General features: G+C 38.4%; 1 protein-coding gene across 1 annotated transcript in view; it reads left to right on the top strand.

The window, feature by feature from the left end:
- LRMDA (leucine rich melanocyte differentiation associated) overlaps window positions 1-12,210 on the top strand; it is a 618,381-nt gene extending 606,171 nt beyond the window's left edge. The window contains exon 7 of the mRNA XM_072340735.1: window positions 9,945-12,210. Coding sequence (XP_072196836.1) covers window positions 9,945-10,024 — 80 coding nt within the window. The 3' untranslated portion in view covers window positions 10,025-12,210. The remainder of the gene's footprint in view (window positions 1-9,944) is intronic.
- The last annotated feature ends 5,489 nt before the right edge of the window (window positions 12,211-17,699 follow it).

Below are 17,699 nucleotides of genomic sequence, written 5' to 3'. Positions count from 1 at the left end.
CTGCTGTCCTTTGTAATTTAAACCTCAGTGCCTTTCTTATTAGCATGTTTTGAAAAGGAGGCTGAGGAAGGGGGGGAAGAGTTGGAGACGGGAAACAATGACAATATTTTGGCATTCAGTACTGGAGGCGACCAGTGTTTGGGAATTAGACTAGTATTTGGCGTAGCAGATGGTGGTGTAGATGTGATATAGCGGAGAACTAAATTCTATTAAGAGACAAGACGATACTGGGTCCATAGAACTAGGTATTTGCTGAACGTTTTGGCTGTTTGCATCCAGACGCATTTCTGATTTCATTTGATGCTATACAGCAACAGATGAGGGAAAAGGTCTCACTGGTCGTTTGGGGTTAGTATATATCTCACAGAGTGCTAAATGCCTTCATCTTCCACTGGAAATTAAGGGAACTCAGGTCCTTGTAGTATCAGCTCCTAAAGAATCCTTAGTTCTCTGTTAGAAAGAATCATAGCAATCCTATCATTAGCGATTTGTTAAATGTTTCCTTTATTTCCGGGAAAGGAGTTATGGAAAGGACCAAGTAATGGCATGCAAAGAGTTTTCGCTTAATTATATCATAATGTGACAGCAACACTATTTCATTACTCTCTTTAATTTTATTTGAGAGGCTTTCATTCCCAGCTTCTAAAATGAAAAGCAACTTGTCTTTGTTTCAGATGACTCTCTTGAGAAATTTCAAACCAGTTGAGCCAGACTGAATTTTGTGTGTTTTTTTGTTGTTGTTGTTGTTGTTGGTTTGTTGTTTTTTTTTTTCCCTAATGTGAACTCCTCCAGCAGGAACACATTTGAGGTCCAAAAGCAAGTTTTACTCACGAGATGAGCCAAATTCATATCTAAACTCTCCAGAAGGGCTCTGCTTCTCAAATTTTTTTCATATAAGAGTTTGTAATTTTATTGGAATACTTGCAGACTTTCCAAGCAGTTATTCCAAATGTTTGCTTTCTGTTCCATAAATCATGGTACATTTGTTTAATTTTATCACAGTTACTAAAAGAACATGCTTCCCTTTTTTTTTTTTTTTTTTTTTTTTCCCTCGCATTTTATTCCTAATGCAATCTGTGCATGGTTAAAGTTTGTGATGTGCAGTATAGTTATACTTACTTTCTGTTTTCTTAATGACCCTGTTATTTTTTATGGTTTAATTCCTTTGCTGATTAATGTGCATATTATTAGCAGAATGTAGCCCAAAGTATAGAGTAGCCTACAGAACTGCCATTTTTCCACGTTAGCCAAAGTAACTGAAAATACTCTTAAGTTAGTGTGGTGAATGTATGCCAAACAGCTGAACTTCAGTGTTCAGTAGAGATGGGATTTTACAACCTCCTTACCCACTATTCCAAATACAATAAAAGTGTATCTTAGCGCCATTTAAGTGGTCACACTGGTGCTTTATTAAAAGTAATAGAAAGATGGTTCCAAAGGGCCCTAATATTTATGTTTCACGAGGCCAACAAGTGTCACTCCATGCTCTGCGAGGTTGAGTGCTCAGCCATCACCTCCCTCCCATACAGTTTGAGTCTTTTGTTCAGACCACTACACGGTGACATCCTCTTTGCAACCATCGGTGTATAAAAACTGATGCTCACCGAGTTTAGTCCGCCAGCAGTCAGACTCCTGGGCGAGAGGCTGAAAACATGAACATAGGCTTTGATCGTGACAGAACAAGAAATTGGCTGCAAAACCAACAAACAGCATTGCTTTAATTGCCAGAGTGGAGTATTTCGCTGGCTGGCTCAGTCTGTTTGTTAGACAAATGCATGCTGCCCTCTAGTGCCGCTGCTGCCGGCTGCTGGCTGGGCCGCTGCTGTTCGAGGCCGCTGCTGGGCCTCTGCGGGTACTGGCCATCAGCAGAGAGTGATGGAGCTGCTCTGGTACAGCTTGAAAGACGAGGGATATTTAGCAATCTCAGTTTGGATGTTATTGGGTCCTTACAGTTATTTGCTCTGCCTTTAGACTACTGCTTTTATTTAGACCACATATGCGGAAATGTTCAAAAGACAAAAAGAGCTGTTAACCCATCTGTCTTTTCCTCCATTCCCCTCAAGAGTGGAATTCTCTATATACAAAGTATGATTTCACCTGTTATACCGGGTGTGCTGCTAAGATATTTCCTGTGTATTTGGGTTTCTTTAAAATTGTGTATACAATTTATGTGCCTGAGAATTTAGGAACATCTGCTGAAAAATTTCAGCACATTCAACAAGAAATATTTTGTTGTAAAGCTTACATTAATTCAATCCCTGACACTATCTGAGAGAGTGAGCATGGTAAGGATGGAGAGGAAAAAAAAAAAAGAAGAAGAACAGAAAAGAAAAACACGACAGTTTTTACATTTGGTACTTCTTGCTTCCTTTTCTTCAGAGTGAGACACCCCCTACCCCACCCCCAGCATATTTTTCTGATGATGGTTACAATAAGCATGGAAAGATTCCAAAGAAATCCCAAGTGCGGGACCTTAAAGTGTAACAGTGATACCCAGAGGAGCATGGGACTGGTTAATGATTTAAAGTATTATGCCCCAAATACTCCTATTTTAGCCAACAGTAAAGATTCTGTAGACAGCACATGCCCAGATCAAAGCTGGTCATGTCAATGTCATTCAAGGAGGGAGAGATACCCTCCTTTCCCCCTTTACTCCCCCCTACCCTTTTTTAAACAAAGTATGACATCTGAGGAACAGTGTGTTGATTGTTCCACTGCCAGGATACGCATAATGGAAACATTAGCTCCAAGATAACTTTTAATCTGTCAGCCTAATGGCTCCTTAATGTGTAGAGGGCTTTAAATGTATGTCAGCCAGGGCTGTATAAAGTAATATAGTTTGTGGCCTGAATGGATCTAGATGACTCCGCATCATGACACAATATGGTTTATTATTAAGTATCAGCTCATCAGCTTATTCCCACGGACTTGAGCAAGCTTCTCAATTTTCCAGTAACGGATTATGTGAGAAAAAGCTTGCAGTGCTTTTTTTTTTTTTTTCTTTTCTCTTTTTTCTTTTACTCTCTCCCATCTTCCAAATTACAAGTTTCATCCCAGCTGCTTTGAGAGCCCTGAAGTGTATTTACAGCAGGCTGCACTTTATCACACATCAGCTTGACTGCTAGTTTACACTGAACATTTATGCAGCTCCCTTGGCCTGGGATGCAAACTTCACATCTTTGTATTCCTATCACCTTCACTGCAAATTTTTCCAACATCCTCTCCCTGTTGACTGCTTTCCTTCCCCTCCCCTACTCTCAATTCTCCACATACTCCCCCATTCCCCCCCCTTCCTACGCACAGGCCAGTGAGACTTGACATGTCGCAGCACTTGTCTGTGCAGGATACTTGCAATAATTCAGGGTCTTAGTTTCCCTGCTCTGATTCCTCTCAGTTCTAGAATAGGTGTGTAATTCCAACCCCATTGACACAGACTAGATGGGGATTTAATTTTGTTCTGTTCAGTAATTTCTTTCAGTCTGAAGCACTACTTCATTCTCTGGGTGTCCAGAGGAAAATATTACCATTTTTTTGAATCCCTGTGCTGGGAGCAGAGCAAAGAGGTAATTCATCTCCCTGAATTCAAAGGCTACCTTTCTTTTAGCAGTGTTACACACACAGGGAGGGTGATGATCCGGGCAAGTTTCATCAGGGGAACATGTGGAAAGGTACAGCCTTCCCATTAGGTGCTCACAAACATATAGGTCAAAATAAGCAAGACAGAAGAAATGGATACAGGATAGTGGTGCAGACTTAGAGCGAGACAAGACTCTAACAGATGGCCACTCTTCTCCAAAAGCCTTATAATGGGGAAAATAGACTACCAGGAATTGCCACAGAAAATAATGAGAATGGAAAGGAGGGGTTTCAGACTGTGAGGACTCTGGGAATTTGGCTGTCAGAGGGACTGAGCATGCTGACAGGAGGGTGGAAATTTGTGTTCTGTCACCACTGGAGTGACCCTCCATGTGTGCACCTATTGCTAGAGCTGACTGAGAGGTTAGCCTGCATGAGGACTGGATGTGTCTCAGTCTCTGGCAGCTGTAGCACAACCAAAGGTTTTTTTTGTTTCTTTGTTGGCTGTATGCTCCTCTTTCTGTTGTTCCCATTGCAGTGATTCAAGGAGTCTTGACCTTTTGCCATAAGTCCCACCTGTAGCAAGGCATTCTGGCAGCTGCATTCACAACCAACAGGTTGAATGGTAGTGGGCATGGATTCCTTCATGTTGACATTAACAGCTGCAGCTCTTCTGTTCTTCTGGGTCACGCTGCAATTTTTTAGCTTGAGCTCTTCCATACTGACAGTGATTTGTTTGCTGCATGGCACTGGGTTTTATGTTGGCAGGACAGGGTGAAAGCTTGAGTAGATCTCTTGGAGTTACATGCTTCAGTGCTCCAGGAGCACTTAGTGACTTATATGGTCCCTTACACTTATCTTCCAACTGATCTTCTCTGGTTCCTTTGTCAGAAACTTCACAGGCTGGAGCATATTCAGTAGAAACTATTGTTTTGTTTCACCAAAACCAATCATGAAGAACAAAAAGTCTGTCTATATCCCTCTCCACTCTTGTCCTTCATTACATTTATCATTTTAAAATTATAACTAAATTTAGTTTATGATGGGTCACAAAACCCTCAAATGCATTCTTTACTGCTTTTGGCTTTAACAGTTCACCAAAGGTGAATGACTTACTGTTCCTGATTCCTCATACTATTGTTCTTGTTTCTACTTACCTACAAAAATAACTGGAAGGCCTGACAGTTCATGTTTTGCATTTGTAAAGTATCTCCCTTGCGTTACAGCCATGAGACTCAGTACAAATTAAAGCTCACTACTTGGGCCCAAGTCAACTTTCTGTTCATTCTCTTTTTTCCTATCACTGTGGGATAGTTAGCATCTCCCCTCCTTCTCACATCCTCCTCAGGTCCTGCCCTTGTGTTCTGTGAAGCTTTACATGGATCTGTGCTGCACAAATATCAGTCTGATTTGCCTGAATTTCAGGCTTTTCATAAAAATTAATTAATTAATTAATAATTCTTGTTTTAAAACAATTAGGTTGTCCATTTCAATTAATTTGTGTCAGAAAATATTTTTTGAGGATAAAGAAGCAAATATTTTGAAAATGTGTTTGGAAATACTTTGATACTTCTTACAGCATTTAGTTGCTTTCATGTTCTTAATGATGATTATAGAATAAATAGCTGAGCTATAATTAGAATGATTTTTCATTTATCTTTTTTAAAAAGCACAACACTAGAATGACTGTGAGAGTATATACAAAATGCTGACTTAGCAAAACAAAATAGCCTAAATGTTACCAAATATATGCTACTGAAGTTCTGAAACAATTAGTTTCCTAATTTCTTGACAAATCCTAGTGCCTCACTTCTTATGGAAGTCAAAGTAAAATTTAAAATAAATTATCAAGTAGATGTAAAGTTGTTAATATTCTGTGGATACAAACATAAAATGAAAACTTCTTTATCTCCTGAGCTAAAGATTTGTTTTCTGTTTTAAACCAGCTTCATTTATACCTCTAGATAAAAGGATTTTAGACTTGGAAATTAGTATAACTGATTTGCCTAAATCAGTAGCATTGTAGATGTGAAACTATTTTAGATTCATATTTATTCTCCTCTGATTGTTGTAGGTAGGGAATTATTTACTGTGAAGGAAGTTCATATTAATTTTTAAGGGAATTTTGCAACTTCTGTTCATTAATTGTAGAAAATGCCCAAGTGCCTGTGGGGGAAAAAAAAAAAAAAAAAAAAGGATAATGGTATTGATATTTCATCCTGAAGGGTCTCAAAACAATTTGCAGATTGGTAGTATAACCACACTGAAACGCACCCAGCTTCTTGGTGGAACATGGCAGCTGTTTAATAGCCCATAGCAAAACTATACAACAGCAGGTTGTGAAAAGAGAGATGAATATGGATCAAATACAAATTGGCAGTGGAGGATTTAGGTACTGTACTCAAATTAAACTTAGGCAAAGTGGAATCTCATTAAAGTATCAAGTCTGTGTATGAGCAGTCTTTGCATACTGTCTGACCACAGTGAGCTAACCTGTGTTTAGCTCACTTGAAAGGTAGGTAAGGGAGTGTATGCTGAAATGTGTTACCAGCTGTATGCTGTAAACCAATGTGTTTGACAGACAATTGTAAGTGTGAATACTTTGTTGTTTGCAGTTGCAGAAAGCTTTGGTAAAAACATTTGATGTTAAAATGAGTGCTTGAGGGGCATCTTGATCAGATATGGCAATAGTTTTGGGTGGGAGAAGCAGAAGTTTTGACTTGACTATTTAGTTTTAGCTGTTACTTTTTGAAGAAAGATGAATGCTATCAGAGAGGGCTGTGCCACTAGCAGAGGCTCCTCACAATGATGGCTGAAAGGTGTTTCAAATTGCTGCAGAGCAGTCATTTATTAGGAAAAAAATGTGAACAAAGATACTACCAGATAATATTTCCCTTAGGTTTCTGTTGGCTTGAGCTGAATTTGGACCTATGGCTGAGGCTGTGTGACCTATAAGTTTAGTACATCTCACTGCAAATTCTTTTTAGTGTTTTCCACATAATACATGAAGATCTACAAACTTTTCTTACTCTAGGAAAGTGTACGGAAATCAAATTGCACAGTAGCTCTCTGAAACACATGCCCAATTTAAAAGGAGCAAACATGACTTGAACAGTTTTTCACATGCTTTAGTATGCATGTATGTATTTATTTATTTATTTGGATAATTGGGTTTTCCCTCAGCTAGGGAAAAGCTGGTGTTGCTGACATTACAATGTGTTTGTGAAGAAAGACTGATACCAAAACACATGCAAGCAACTGCAAGGTCATTACTTACCAGCATAATTAGAACATCCATTCTGAAGGGGAAAAACATTTAAAAGATAAAGAGTGAATTTAAAAATGATTTTTTCCAACGCATTTTTTTCATAATTGTAGTTTTAACAGCTTGTGGTGATGGTAGAAGCAGCTACTTAAGAAAAATTAGAAGCCTCATTTGGGGGAAGATGATCCCTCAAGAGACCTTGTGTTGTCATTTCTCAAGAACCGCGAACAGCAACCTCATTCAGGATGCTGTATGTTGTTTTGATACATAGGAGGTATACTTAGCTTATTAAGGCCAATGTCAGATATTTTAATTAAAAAACAACACAAAAGTCACAGATGTATTGTTTCCCCCTTGTTCCTCCTCTTTTCTGTGTGCAAAACTGCAAGTGTGCTCGTGCCCCTGAACTGCAAAGAGAGAGTAGAATTGCAGATGGGCAGGATGGCAAACTGCAGAATGCTGAAATTCACGTATGACATGTCTTAGCATCAGGCCCCTTACTGCAGCACATAAGCCTTTCATAGTTCTTGGTTTTCTGCAGATGTCAATGGAAGGTGGGAGAAGGAGAGAGAAAACGAAACAAAACCCAATCAGTCACTGCATTTAATTTATGAGCCAGATTATTGTTTTACAAATAACCTTCATGATAAATAGAGTCTCGTGGCAACATTTTCAACTGTGCTTTTATCAGGACTCTGAGCAGTGTGTGCAATATGCCTGGCAATCGAATCACAGCTGTACGCCTTGGTAGGGAATCTCTGTGGAGACAACACTTCCTTAATTTAAACAATTGTAGGCTGCAGGAGTTCAAAAATTTCAGCTGACTTTAACTGTCACTAGCCCAAGCACCTTTATCCCCAGGCGAGCAGCAGCAGCTGGATTTCATTTCCTGCTGCCAGACTGTCCGACATCTTTGCTGAACATCCCAGGAACCGAGCGTCTTTACTTTAAGGATTTTATTCAAGGTGACAGCTCCTCACACTTTAGCGTTCAGATCACCTCAAGTAGCTGAGATATCAGTGAAAATGAGAGCACTTCTCCAGCAAGCTCCAAATTTAGATTGACTGAGGTTATCCTTAGGCCTCTAGACCCAACGTCCGTGACAGAACAGGCCTGCCAGTAACTTTAAAACTACACTGGAGTTTGTAATGATGTCTGGGGAGAAATATTCTGCTGGAGCAGAGGAGAATACTATAAGCGATAGGAAATGATGTCAGATTTAGTTAGGGCTGAAGACAGCACTGGAATATACTTGGCATAATATGGCACTGGTATCTCTGTCAGCATCTCTGTTTTCTGTCACCGCACACAATTCGGGGCCTGTCTGTAGTCCTGACAGTGTCTTTTCAGATCAGGTTATTGCCAACTCGGAGACTCGCTCAGTGCAGCACCATACAGCCCCCTTTGTTTGAAGTCTGCCCTTTTGTCATTAATGCACTTGATGTCTATTTAAATCTGACGGTGAATGCAGTATCTGTTTTCCTGTCAAGAGATCATTGACAATATTAATACCTCATGTCCTTGCCTCATTTTCTAAGCGCTGACACCTAGCTACAGTCTCCAGCATTCATCAAACAGCACTCTCTCACCAGCATCTCTATAAACAGTCTCGCTTCCAGTCCTCAAGAAATGCGGCAGACCTCAAACAACACTTCTATCAATGCCAGGGAAAAAGCAGTCTGAAGAATACCATTAATAAACTGTTCATATCCTTTACATTTAGACCTAATGCCTACTGCAGTCTGACTTGGAATGCCATGAGTTTAGGGGGGAAAATTTGCTTTTTCCTAGGTGCTTGTTTAGGAGCGAAAACATCACAATTCAAATGTGGAAACAACTTTACTATTGAAATGATGGAAATTGAAATTATTGATGAAAGCTCTGTGGAGAAGGGGAGTGCACTATATAGGCCCCACTTTTGCTCTCCTGAAATGTGTTATTCATGAAGAATGACAGGATGGTCCATTTTTTATCTTTATTTTTTCCATAAGAATGTGTTACTATCCTTTCTTAGAAGGAAAGAAGAACATGGGTTACAAACCCACAGCCCATGCCTTTCAAGATATTAACTTCTTATCTGGTACACATTTCACTGGAAAAATAGATGCAGAATATAAAAACTTGCATATTTTATTGACACTGCAAGTGGAAACAATACCTGCTGTGTGAGTTCTGAAAAGCCAGAACTACAGGGAGTTGAGGGTCAGCTCCTTCCCCATCTTTCCCCCTTATGTATGGCAGTGACAGTCTCCTTTTGGCGAGGTTATGTATGCCCTTACAGGGAAGAGCTAGGTACATCAGCACATGTGCTAGACACTCCCAAGATAGAGGAGACTCTTTCACCTTACTTCTGTGTGTGAGAGGTGACTTTAATTTGACTGTGTGTGCCTGGGGGAACAAAGGATAGCTCTGCTAGTAAAATTTAGCATCTTTGAGGATGTTCACAGGTGGGATGTGACTGTGAACTTACGCTTTTGCATACCACTTAGTACCACCAGAGGGGATGCTTTTGAATAAAGTTGTGAGATCTGCAGGTATGTATGTCTCACCCACAACAGTTAAAGCTTCCTCAGGCATCTTACCTCCTGCATGTGCAGAGAATAATGTGCCTGTTCTCCCCGAATCATTGTTCTGGCTGATTTTTTGAAAGCATTCTCCATGTGCACAGACATTTAGCACAGTTAACTATTTGAATTGTTTTTTATTCACTGGGAAAACCATTTAAAGATATAGCATGGAAATTGAAGACAGTGCAAAATGTGAGTGCAATCTATGCTCTCTGTTTTTCAAAAGTTGCAGGGGATCACTGTAATTTAAAATAGAACATGTGATGTACCAACATGATTCAGTTTTTGAAGACATCTATGGTTATTTATTTAACAGGATAGCTCATGCAGGTATCTGAACACGCATTTTTCCTGTGGGTTACACACTGCTGATTGAAATGGTAATACTGAATATTTCTAATGAACAAAGTTTTTTGTTTGTTTGTTTTGTTTTTTTTACAAGACAAGAGAACCATTCTATTCCCTCTTTCAAATTTCCCTGCTTTTGTGCTTCTGCATCACTTTCCTAATTGTAATTCATTTCCTTTTTCCTGTAGGCATCTTGGGAAAATGCCGCTACATTTACTATGGAAAACATTCCGAAGGCAACAGATTCATCCGAGACGACCAGCTATAAAACACTGCACTACTTCATGCTACTTCAGTCCCTCCACATGAGAAGCACAAATTGCATCTAAATTTTAAGTGTGTAACTAAAGTCCTCTAGTGCCTTCTGCTGACTTTGCCAGGCCTGTCAAGTTCATCCTTCCATCTCAGTCTGAGTAGTCACATAGAGATTGACATGATTGCCTTTAAGCAGGTCCCATCCACCAGCGTGACAGACAGCTGTGGCAGAGCACCCGGCCTGACAGGAGGAGCGCAGTGATGGATTGCCCAGTCCAGCTGCTGCACGCAAAAGAGCTGGGGTCACACCTGGGCCTTCACTGAGCATGCTCCATTGGCTGGCGCCGCACAAAACCAGCATGTTTATCTCCTGCTCGCCTGTTGAGTGAGAGTGGTTGGTGATATCAAAGTGTTTATAAAAGAGAAGGGATATAATTTCAGATGAAAAAGCCCCTTATCTATTCTAAAGTTTTTGTTGGTTTTTGTTTTTTTCTTCTTGTGAATTAAGTGCTTTTGTTTCTACTATCTCCTATATGCTCACACAGATTCTCTTCATAGGGTGTTCTTGGTTTTTCCACAAATGAGCCTGTATGGATTATGGTTTCTTTCAACAGGAAAAGATGTATCCAAAAAATATTTCATCAAGTTAACTACAATCAATTTGTATTTTTACTTATAAGCAAAGGAAAAAGGGTTGAACAGTTTTACAGAGAAACAATTTTTTTAAAATTATTAAATAACATCCTAAATTTATTTACCTTGATCTTCAGAAGAGGGGTCATTTTTAATACTGCAGTAATAGCATAGGCTCTCTCTGTAGTTGGAAAGGCACTCAATTATGATATTGACCATATGTATTATTCCTGGTTTATTATGCAATATATATTTTACTTGTGTAGAGAGTACATTTAGAATTAAACACTTAAATTTGGAAGGAAAAAAGGGCTTAAAAAGAGGGATGTAAAATAAAATTGCCACCAGATGGGTATGATTGCTCAGCAGGGAAAAATGTCAATAAAAGTAACTGAAGGAATTAACATAATTAACAGCTTTACTAATATGTTCTGGAGAAAAGTTCTGTTTAATACCATTTGAAGTCTACATAAGAAAGGCTACTGTGAAGTTTTCAGTGAAAAACCAACAATGCATAGCGTATTTCCTGCTTCTCTAAGAAACACATTGGGATACTTAGAATCGTGAATATCTTTCTGTGGAAAAAAAGATCCTAATACTTAATAAATATATCATATTAAGTGCTACTAGTTACAGTGTAATTGGCTTAGGAATACACGAAAATACTGTCTTCTGGGCTGTTCATAAAACATGTATATTGTTCCTGGATGAGTGTCATCGTCTGCATGTGTTTGGTTTGTTGTAATTAGATGGTGCCCTTAATTTACTTTCCTAGAGGATAACTGTTAATTTTTAGAAGATGTCCACTGTTTTTGGCTATTGTCAGCTGTTCTTGTGGATAGAAGTGAAGCCAATCACAAAATTAATTTGTTCTGTGTAAAACAGTGGGATTGATGGAGTGACAAAGGAAAAGTTGCTGCTGCTCAGGGTTTGAGGCCTTGCACGGTAACTGAAAGACTTTACTCACTCCAGAAGTCTGTAGTAAGTCGAGCAGATACTTAAAATGACCAATGAACAATATAGAGTGACGTAGTTCATACTCCATGTGAAGCATGTCTTGTATTTTGAGTTTAAATTGAACTCTGAGCTGCTTGCTACACAAACTGCTGTCTGGAAAGTAGGTTTTGGCCATTTGTAATTGCTCTGCTAATGTCCTGGATAGTTACAGATGAAATGCAGATTCACATTAGATATCCTAGAAGATACTAGAGCAATGAAAACTACAGGCCTTTTTGTTTTCTTTTTCTTTTTTTACTTTTCTTCCCCCTTCTGCCCCCCCCCCCCCCCCGTCCCCCCACATCCCTCCATCCCCAAAAAATAATCCTTAGAAGTATTTAGGGCACTTGTCTTCCCTCTTGGCTACTAAAATAACAGCAATTTTTGTTTGTTTGTATTGTATTGTTCTTTTTGATGCCTATACATGTTTTGGCCATGGCATATTATAGGCAGCAGGTTCTGAATATGGGTGTTTAGAATAACCTAATGTCACTTTCAGTCTGGTTGCATATATGTTCTTCTCTTTATAAAAGGCTTTAACCCTGCCTCAAACAATAAACAGCACTTGCAAACTGACCACATGATTTTTCCATCTTTATTTTGCTTGTTTACTTTGCCTAATGTCAAAACTATTTGTATCATTTTTTCAGAAGTGTTTTCTTCCATGCAAAGCTTTGGAGGCAAAAAAAAATATTTTTGGAATGAGAGATCTGATCACAGTACCATCCATTTTATTTTCTGTTTTGACTTGAGGGATTTATATACCTATAGTCAAATATGATAAAGCCCTAATTACAACTTGCTTAAAGGGAATTCAAATTAAATGTCACTGATTATGGAAAATCAGAAGGATAATATACAAATAACAAATAAAAGTTAGCATATTGTTTAAAATCTAGTATGCACGTTTATTGCTGTCTATATAAACATCAATCTTTTTTAATATGTGTAACATTTTCAGATGTTTTTGCTTCTTCTGCATGGTGTCTTTAACTCACTGGTTTAAACAAAATAGGTTTAGCTGATGAAGATAATTGGGCACTAAGAAGAGTTGAAAATATCTTCAAACACCTGCCTCTTGAAGTGGAAGTCCTTAAGAAAAAAAAAAGAAGAAAAACCCTGAAATAAACCTGCCTCTCCATAAATGCATTTAGGAGTTGTAAAGCTCTTCATCGTTTTTTTTCCCACGTTCCACTTTGTCAGAAGCTCCATGTATTCTGTATGGATGGACTAAGAAGGAAGCTTGAGCAAAACTCTGTCAGCTCTTAGAAACAGCACAGTCAGTAAATCGTACACAGACGCATGCAAGAGCACTCAGAAAGAAAGGAAAAAAAGGTAAACAAACATAAAATGTGCATTGTTATGGGAAGACTTTTGGCGTTAGTAGTCTTATGGACCTTTGCAATGGAGACAGAAGCTTTCAAATTTTCTGAATGTCTCCGAGTACAACTGCTATTAAGAAAATTAAGGCAAATTACAGGTTTATTTGGTGGCATGCTAGCAAATATTTATTGTGGAAACTGTTGTAGTAGTACTCCTTTCTTTAACACAATTACTTGTTTAGAAAACTCGTTGAATTTCAGCAAAATGCACTGACTATATTGAGCCCTGCAAAGTTACTCTAACAGTGCGGTTTATTTGAGTCTGCAGTGTAACTTATATGATGTGGAAAGGAAGGCTTGCATTCACATCATCCCATTTTTCAGCATTACCTGTCATCTAGAAGAGTACTTGGATTTAAGGAGGGGACATCTGCCTGAGAGGCAGCAACACATGTGGGTGTCCTGCCAGCAATCCAGCAATACTACCTTGGTATGTCCTGTTAAAAGAAAACCTCTGCATGCGCTTTTGTAATTGAGGTGTTTCTTAGAAAAGAACACCTTCGGTTCTTTCTAGCCACTCCCAAATCTTTCTCAAAACTTTCTCTGTCCGTAATTCCTACAGGTGACTTCACAATGTCTGTGCTGCAGCCACAGCTTCCATGCTGGGATGTTGTCTCTTCTTTCTGAATTCTTTCTGTTGGTTGGTTCCCATCTGTTGTTTCTTGTCTGAGATTGAAGTTCTGTGCTGATGAAAGCATGTACATGAGGGCACAGCAAGTGGTAGCCTCAGCAGTACTGGGGCACAGCATTGTCTTCTCTCTCCTCAGAGGAACCTTCTCACCAAGAAAAAGATGGCTAAGTGACTACAAATTGTAGCAAAGGACAGTGCAGAAGAGTCATTTGGCATCTATGGCAGTCCATAAAAGTTGGCCACTGTACTCTGTGGGCTTTAAAACTGTTAAGACTTGAGGAGCTGAGAGTCAGGATTAAGATCCTTTTCTCCTCCTCTGCCCCAAGGGTGAGGAGGCAGCTACCACCACATTTCTAAGTCTTCTGAGAAAGAAAATGTGCTGCACAAACTAGCCCTAGGGCCCCTTAGTTAACACTTCTTGGTATTACTGTGGAAACAGTTGCTGTTTTTGCGGCTCTTGGGTCCCAGAATACCTTAGTGCTCTTATTATCTTGAAGCAAAAATGTTAACTTGTGCTTGACCAGCACTGCTAAACAAATAGTGTCGGTCCAGCCCTACTGTCTTATTTCACATAAGCCTCCTGCCAGTATTTGTTTTATTCCAGGAAGAGGTGTATAATGAAGGTTAGTAAGATAGACTGTGAGAAGGTAACATAGAGAATTGTCTGAATCACTGAATATTGGTCTTATGTTGCTCCTGCTTAAGTCTGAAGAAAGAAGCAAATCTACCTGGGCTCATGACATTTATTTCTACAAATTACAGGGTTCACTTGCTCCTGATGAGTGTGGGTTTTGTTGTTGTATTTTTTCCTGTCAACTATATATGCATCTTGGGAAAGGTTTACCTCCAGATGAGCCAGAAGAGCTTTGCTAGATGCAACATTTGTGGTGAGATTCGGATTCAGTGCATTTTGTACAGACTCAGACTGAGCTTCAGCACTTATTTCTACTTTATGTGGTGTGATACCTTGCACTGCTTTCCCTGTTTGGAAAAGATTGTTCTTTTTTCTGTCTTCATCCTTCTGTCTGTCTGCTTTGTTTAAGGGTTGTCATATGGGAAAGAAAGAGATGAAGTTAAACTTTCCTTGAATTGAGCTATTTGCAGGATCATTCTGGGGAAACCACAGTGACTCAGGTGGTATCAAGTCAGCGTTCTTGCATGCTCTGCTAGCTGTTGTCCTCTCTTTTTGTCCTGCCCTGTCTTTATGTCTGCCTTAGTTGTCATGTCTGTACTCGGCAAGCAAGTGATGACATGAAATAGCTGAGTGCTCCCATTTTGTTTTTCAGGTGAAGTTTCTGCTTCTCTGCTTGTGGTATAAATATTGAAATGTATAGTTTGCTTTTTTTTTTTTTTTTTTTTTTTAAGCATTTTTATAAATAAGCCTGGTATTTATATAATAATATATAATAATTATATAATAAAATATAATAATAATATAATAATTATTATATAATAATATATAATAAAAATTATTTATATATATATATATAAACATTACCTCTCTCTGTATAGTCTTCTTCTGGAACTTAGTTAAGATCTGTATTGGGTAATCCTTTCTACTCCTTATAATGGGAATAAAACAAAATAAGCAATATATGCTTGTAGGAAACCATGTACTGTGGGACTGTGGCTGTGTTGACAGTTCTATGAGACAGATTGGCATTGCTATACACAAGCAAATCTGAATCACTTGAAAGGCCAAGCTGGCTTATGCCATCTTGTCTGGGAAATCCACTGAGTTAGCCTGTAACTGTGAGTAACTGATATGGCTTTTGATTTCCTTATGCCATTCTGGCAGTATTAGGCAGTTAGAGACTATTGTCTTAATACTCATTTTACTTCTAATGTTATTAGAAAAGCCTACAGAGTTCTCAGATAATGAGACATGTCTAAGAAAAAATGGCTTCTTCCAATCATTTATAACTTGTTCTTAAAAAATCTTAAGAGAATTTTCCTTGGCATTCATTATGTGAGAATGTGCAGGATACACCCACCACTTCTTTTTCATCAAATCTATTTGAATTAATATCTTTTCCATGCATGGTACTAAATAACTGAATCTTTCTAAGGTACCTTTTAGGTTAGGTGACTCTGATGGACTTGCCTCTGGCAGTGTTGTCAACCTGAAGCTGACCCTTTCTTAGAGTTGCTGACAATTAGATTAAGGTTTCAGATCAGGATTTTCACAAGCCTTCAAGGAGCAGATATTTTTAAGGACAAACTAAGTCATGGTCATGGCACATTCACAAAATATCATCATCATCTCAACTTTCTTAGCATTTTAAGGAATGGCATGTTGGAAAATATATTTAGTTCCAAGTTTTTTGTGTTCGTAGGTTATAATGTGAAAGTATATACTATCTTATCGCATTGCATGCAATGTTATGGCTGTGAGAGCAAGTTTCTAAATATGTTTTAAACATCCTCCCAAGCACAAGTTTAAGATTTCTTGGAAATACTTTACATTCTAATGGAATGTTTTGCTACCAATGTAAAACCAAGTTTTCTATTAATTATAAATTTGTGTAGAGAAAAATAAATAATATATATGTATTTTTTTAAAAGAAGAATATCAAACAAACAAATTGATATAGCTGGTATAACTTTTATCTGTGATTGCATTGTTACTTTTAAATTAACACTATTTTCTGCAGTCCAGTATTTAAGATTAAGTACAGAGAAAACAAAGAAAGGTTAAAATATCTGAATACAAGCTGCTTATACATTTTATAGGCTTCTCTGATTTTATATGACCTTTGAAACAATGTGTGCATCCAATTATTCAGCATTCAGTGTATATATCGAGTAAGCGGACAGTTGTGGACTTCAGGGAATTTTCAAACACACATGCTGTTCAACCCTAGTAATTTTCTTTTTACCTAGGAATTGTTTTCAGAAATTCCCATATAATGAAATTTCTGTTTAAGTTGATAGCTGTAAATGAGGGCACAGTTGCTTCATTTCCTTTTGACAATAAGCCAAATTCATCCCTGGTGGAACTCCATTGATTTAACTCTACTTGAGCTAAGCTACACTGGGGATGAATTTGGCCCAGCTTGAGGTTTTTTTATTCATCTTTTCTTTAATTTCCTTTAGCTTAGTAGTCTATTTAGGGCTGGTCAGAGGATTACAATGCAGGAGACGGGAAAAGAAAAACTTCTCTGCTCAAGATCATTTCCTTTTTAATACTCTACTGATTTAGCCATGACTTGTAATGTGTTTCAGGTAGCCAAATTTCAACATCAATTTTGGAGTAAAGTTCACTATACTTGGAGTCTGTTTCCTTGGCTACTTCCCAAACCACCAAATCACCACCTACTATACAATGTGGATATTACAAAAGGCAATTGAATTGTTAGTGAGCTGGGAAATACAGATAAACTAAAGTTATCAACTGATGCCTGATATGTTTAGCTTCAGTTCCACTAATTACACACCTCTTTAGCCATTACTTCACATGAAGGCGGAGCTGCAAGATCTCAACATCTGTAATATCTAACATACCTTCCCCCCAGCTACTGACTGTTGCACTCGGGTTTCTCAGAGTTAGGTAGTTTCTATTCATCTGATGTTCATGCCAGTCTTTTTACTTTTATTTCTTTTTTGAATAAATGTTGGTTATAGTGGGTTCACACCCAGTGAGTTTCAAGTTTGAGCAAAAGCTGAAAGTGTTGTTCAGCCAAAACCACTACTGAGCTGCATGTGGTTTTCACCTGAAACTGTAAATCAGCTACATTCACTGAGGGGGCAAACCTGGCCTGAATGTCAAACCCCTAGCAAGTCTCCCAAATCAGGCTAGTTCTGGCTTTCATTATGAAAGCTTTGTACAGATCTAGCTAAGCCCTCATTTTCCACTTTCAGATAAATGCTTTTTCAGCTGTATTTATGAGGCTTAGGAGTAAAAAAAACCTACCAGCTGTTAATGTTAATCATAAGTTTACAGTATAAGCACATTCTGAGTCTTATCCTCTTCCCTTTCATGTCAGTAGCAAAGCTTTCAACATCAATGGCACTGAGCAAATATCACAAAACACAGGAATACACAC

The sequence above is a fragment of the Excalfactoria chinensis genome, chromosome 6 (assembly GCF_039878825.1).
Source record: "Excalfactoria chinensis isolate bCotChi1 chromosome 6, bCotChi1.hap2, whole genome shotgun sequence".
Taxonomy (NCBI): Eukaryota; Metazoa; Chordata; class Aves; order Galliformes; family Phasianidae; genus Excalfactoria; species Excalfactoria chinensis.
This window is presented reverse-complemented; position numbering and strand designations above follow the sequence as displayed.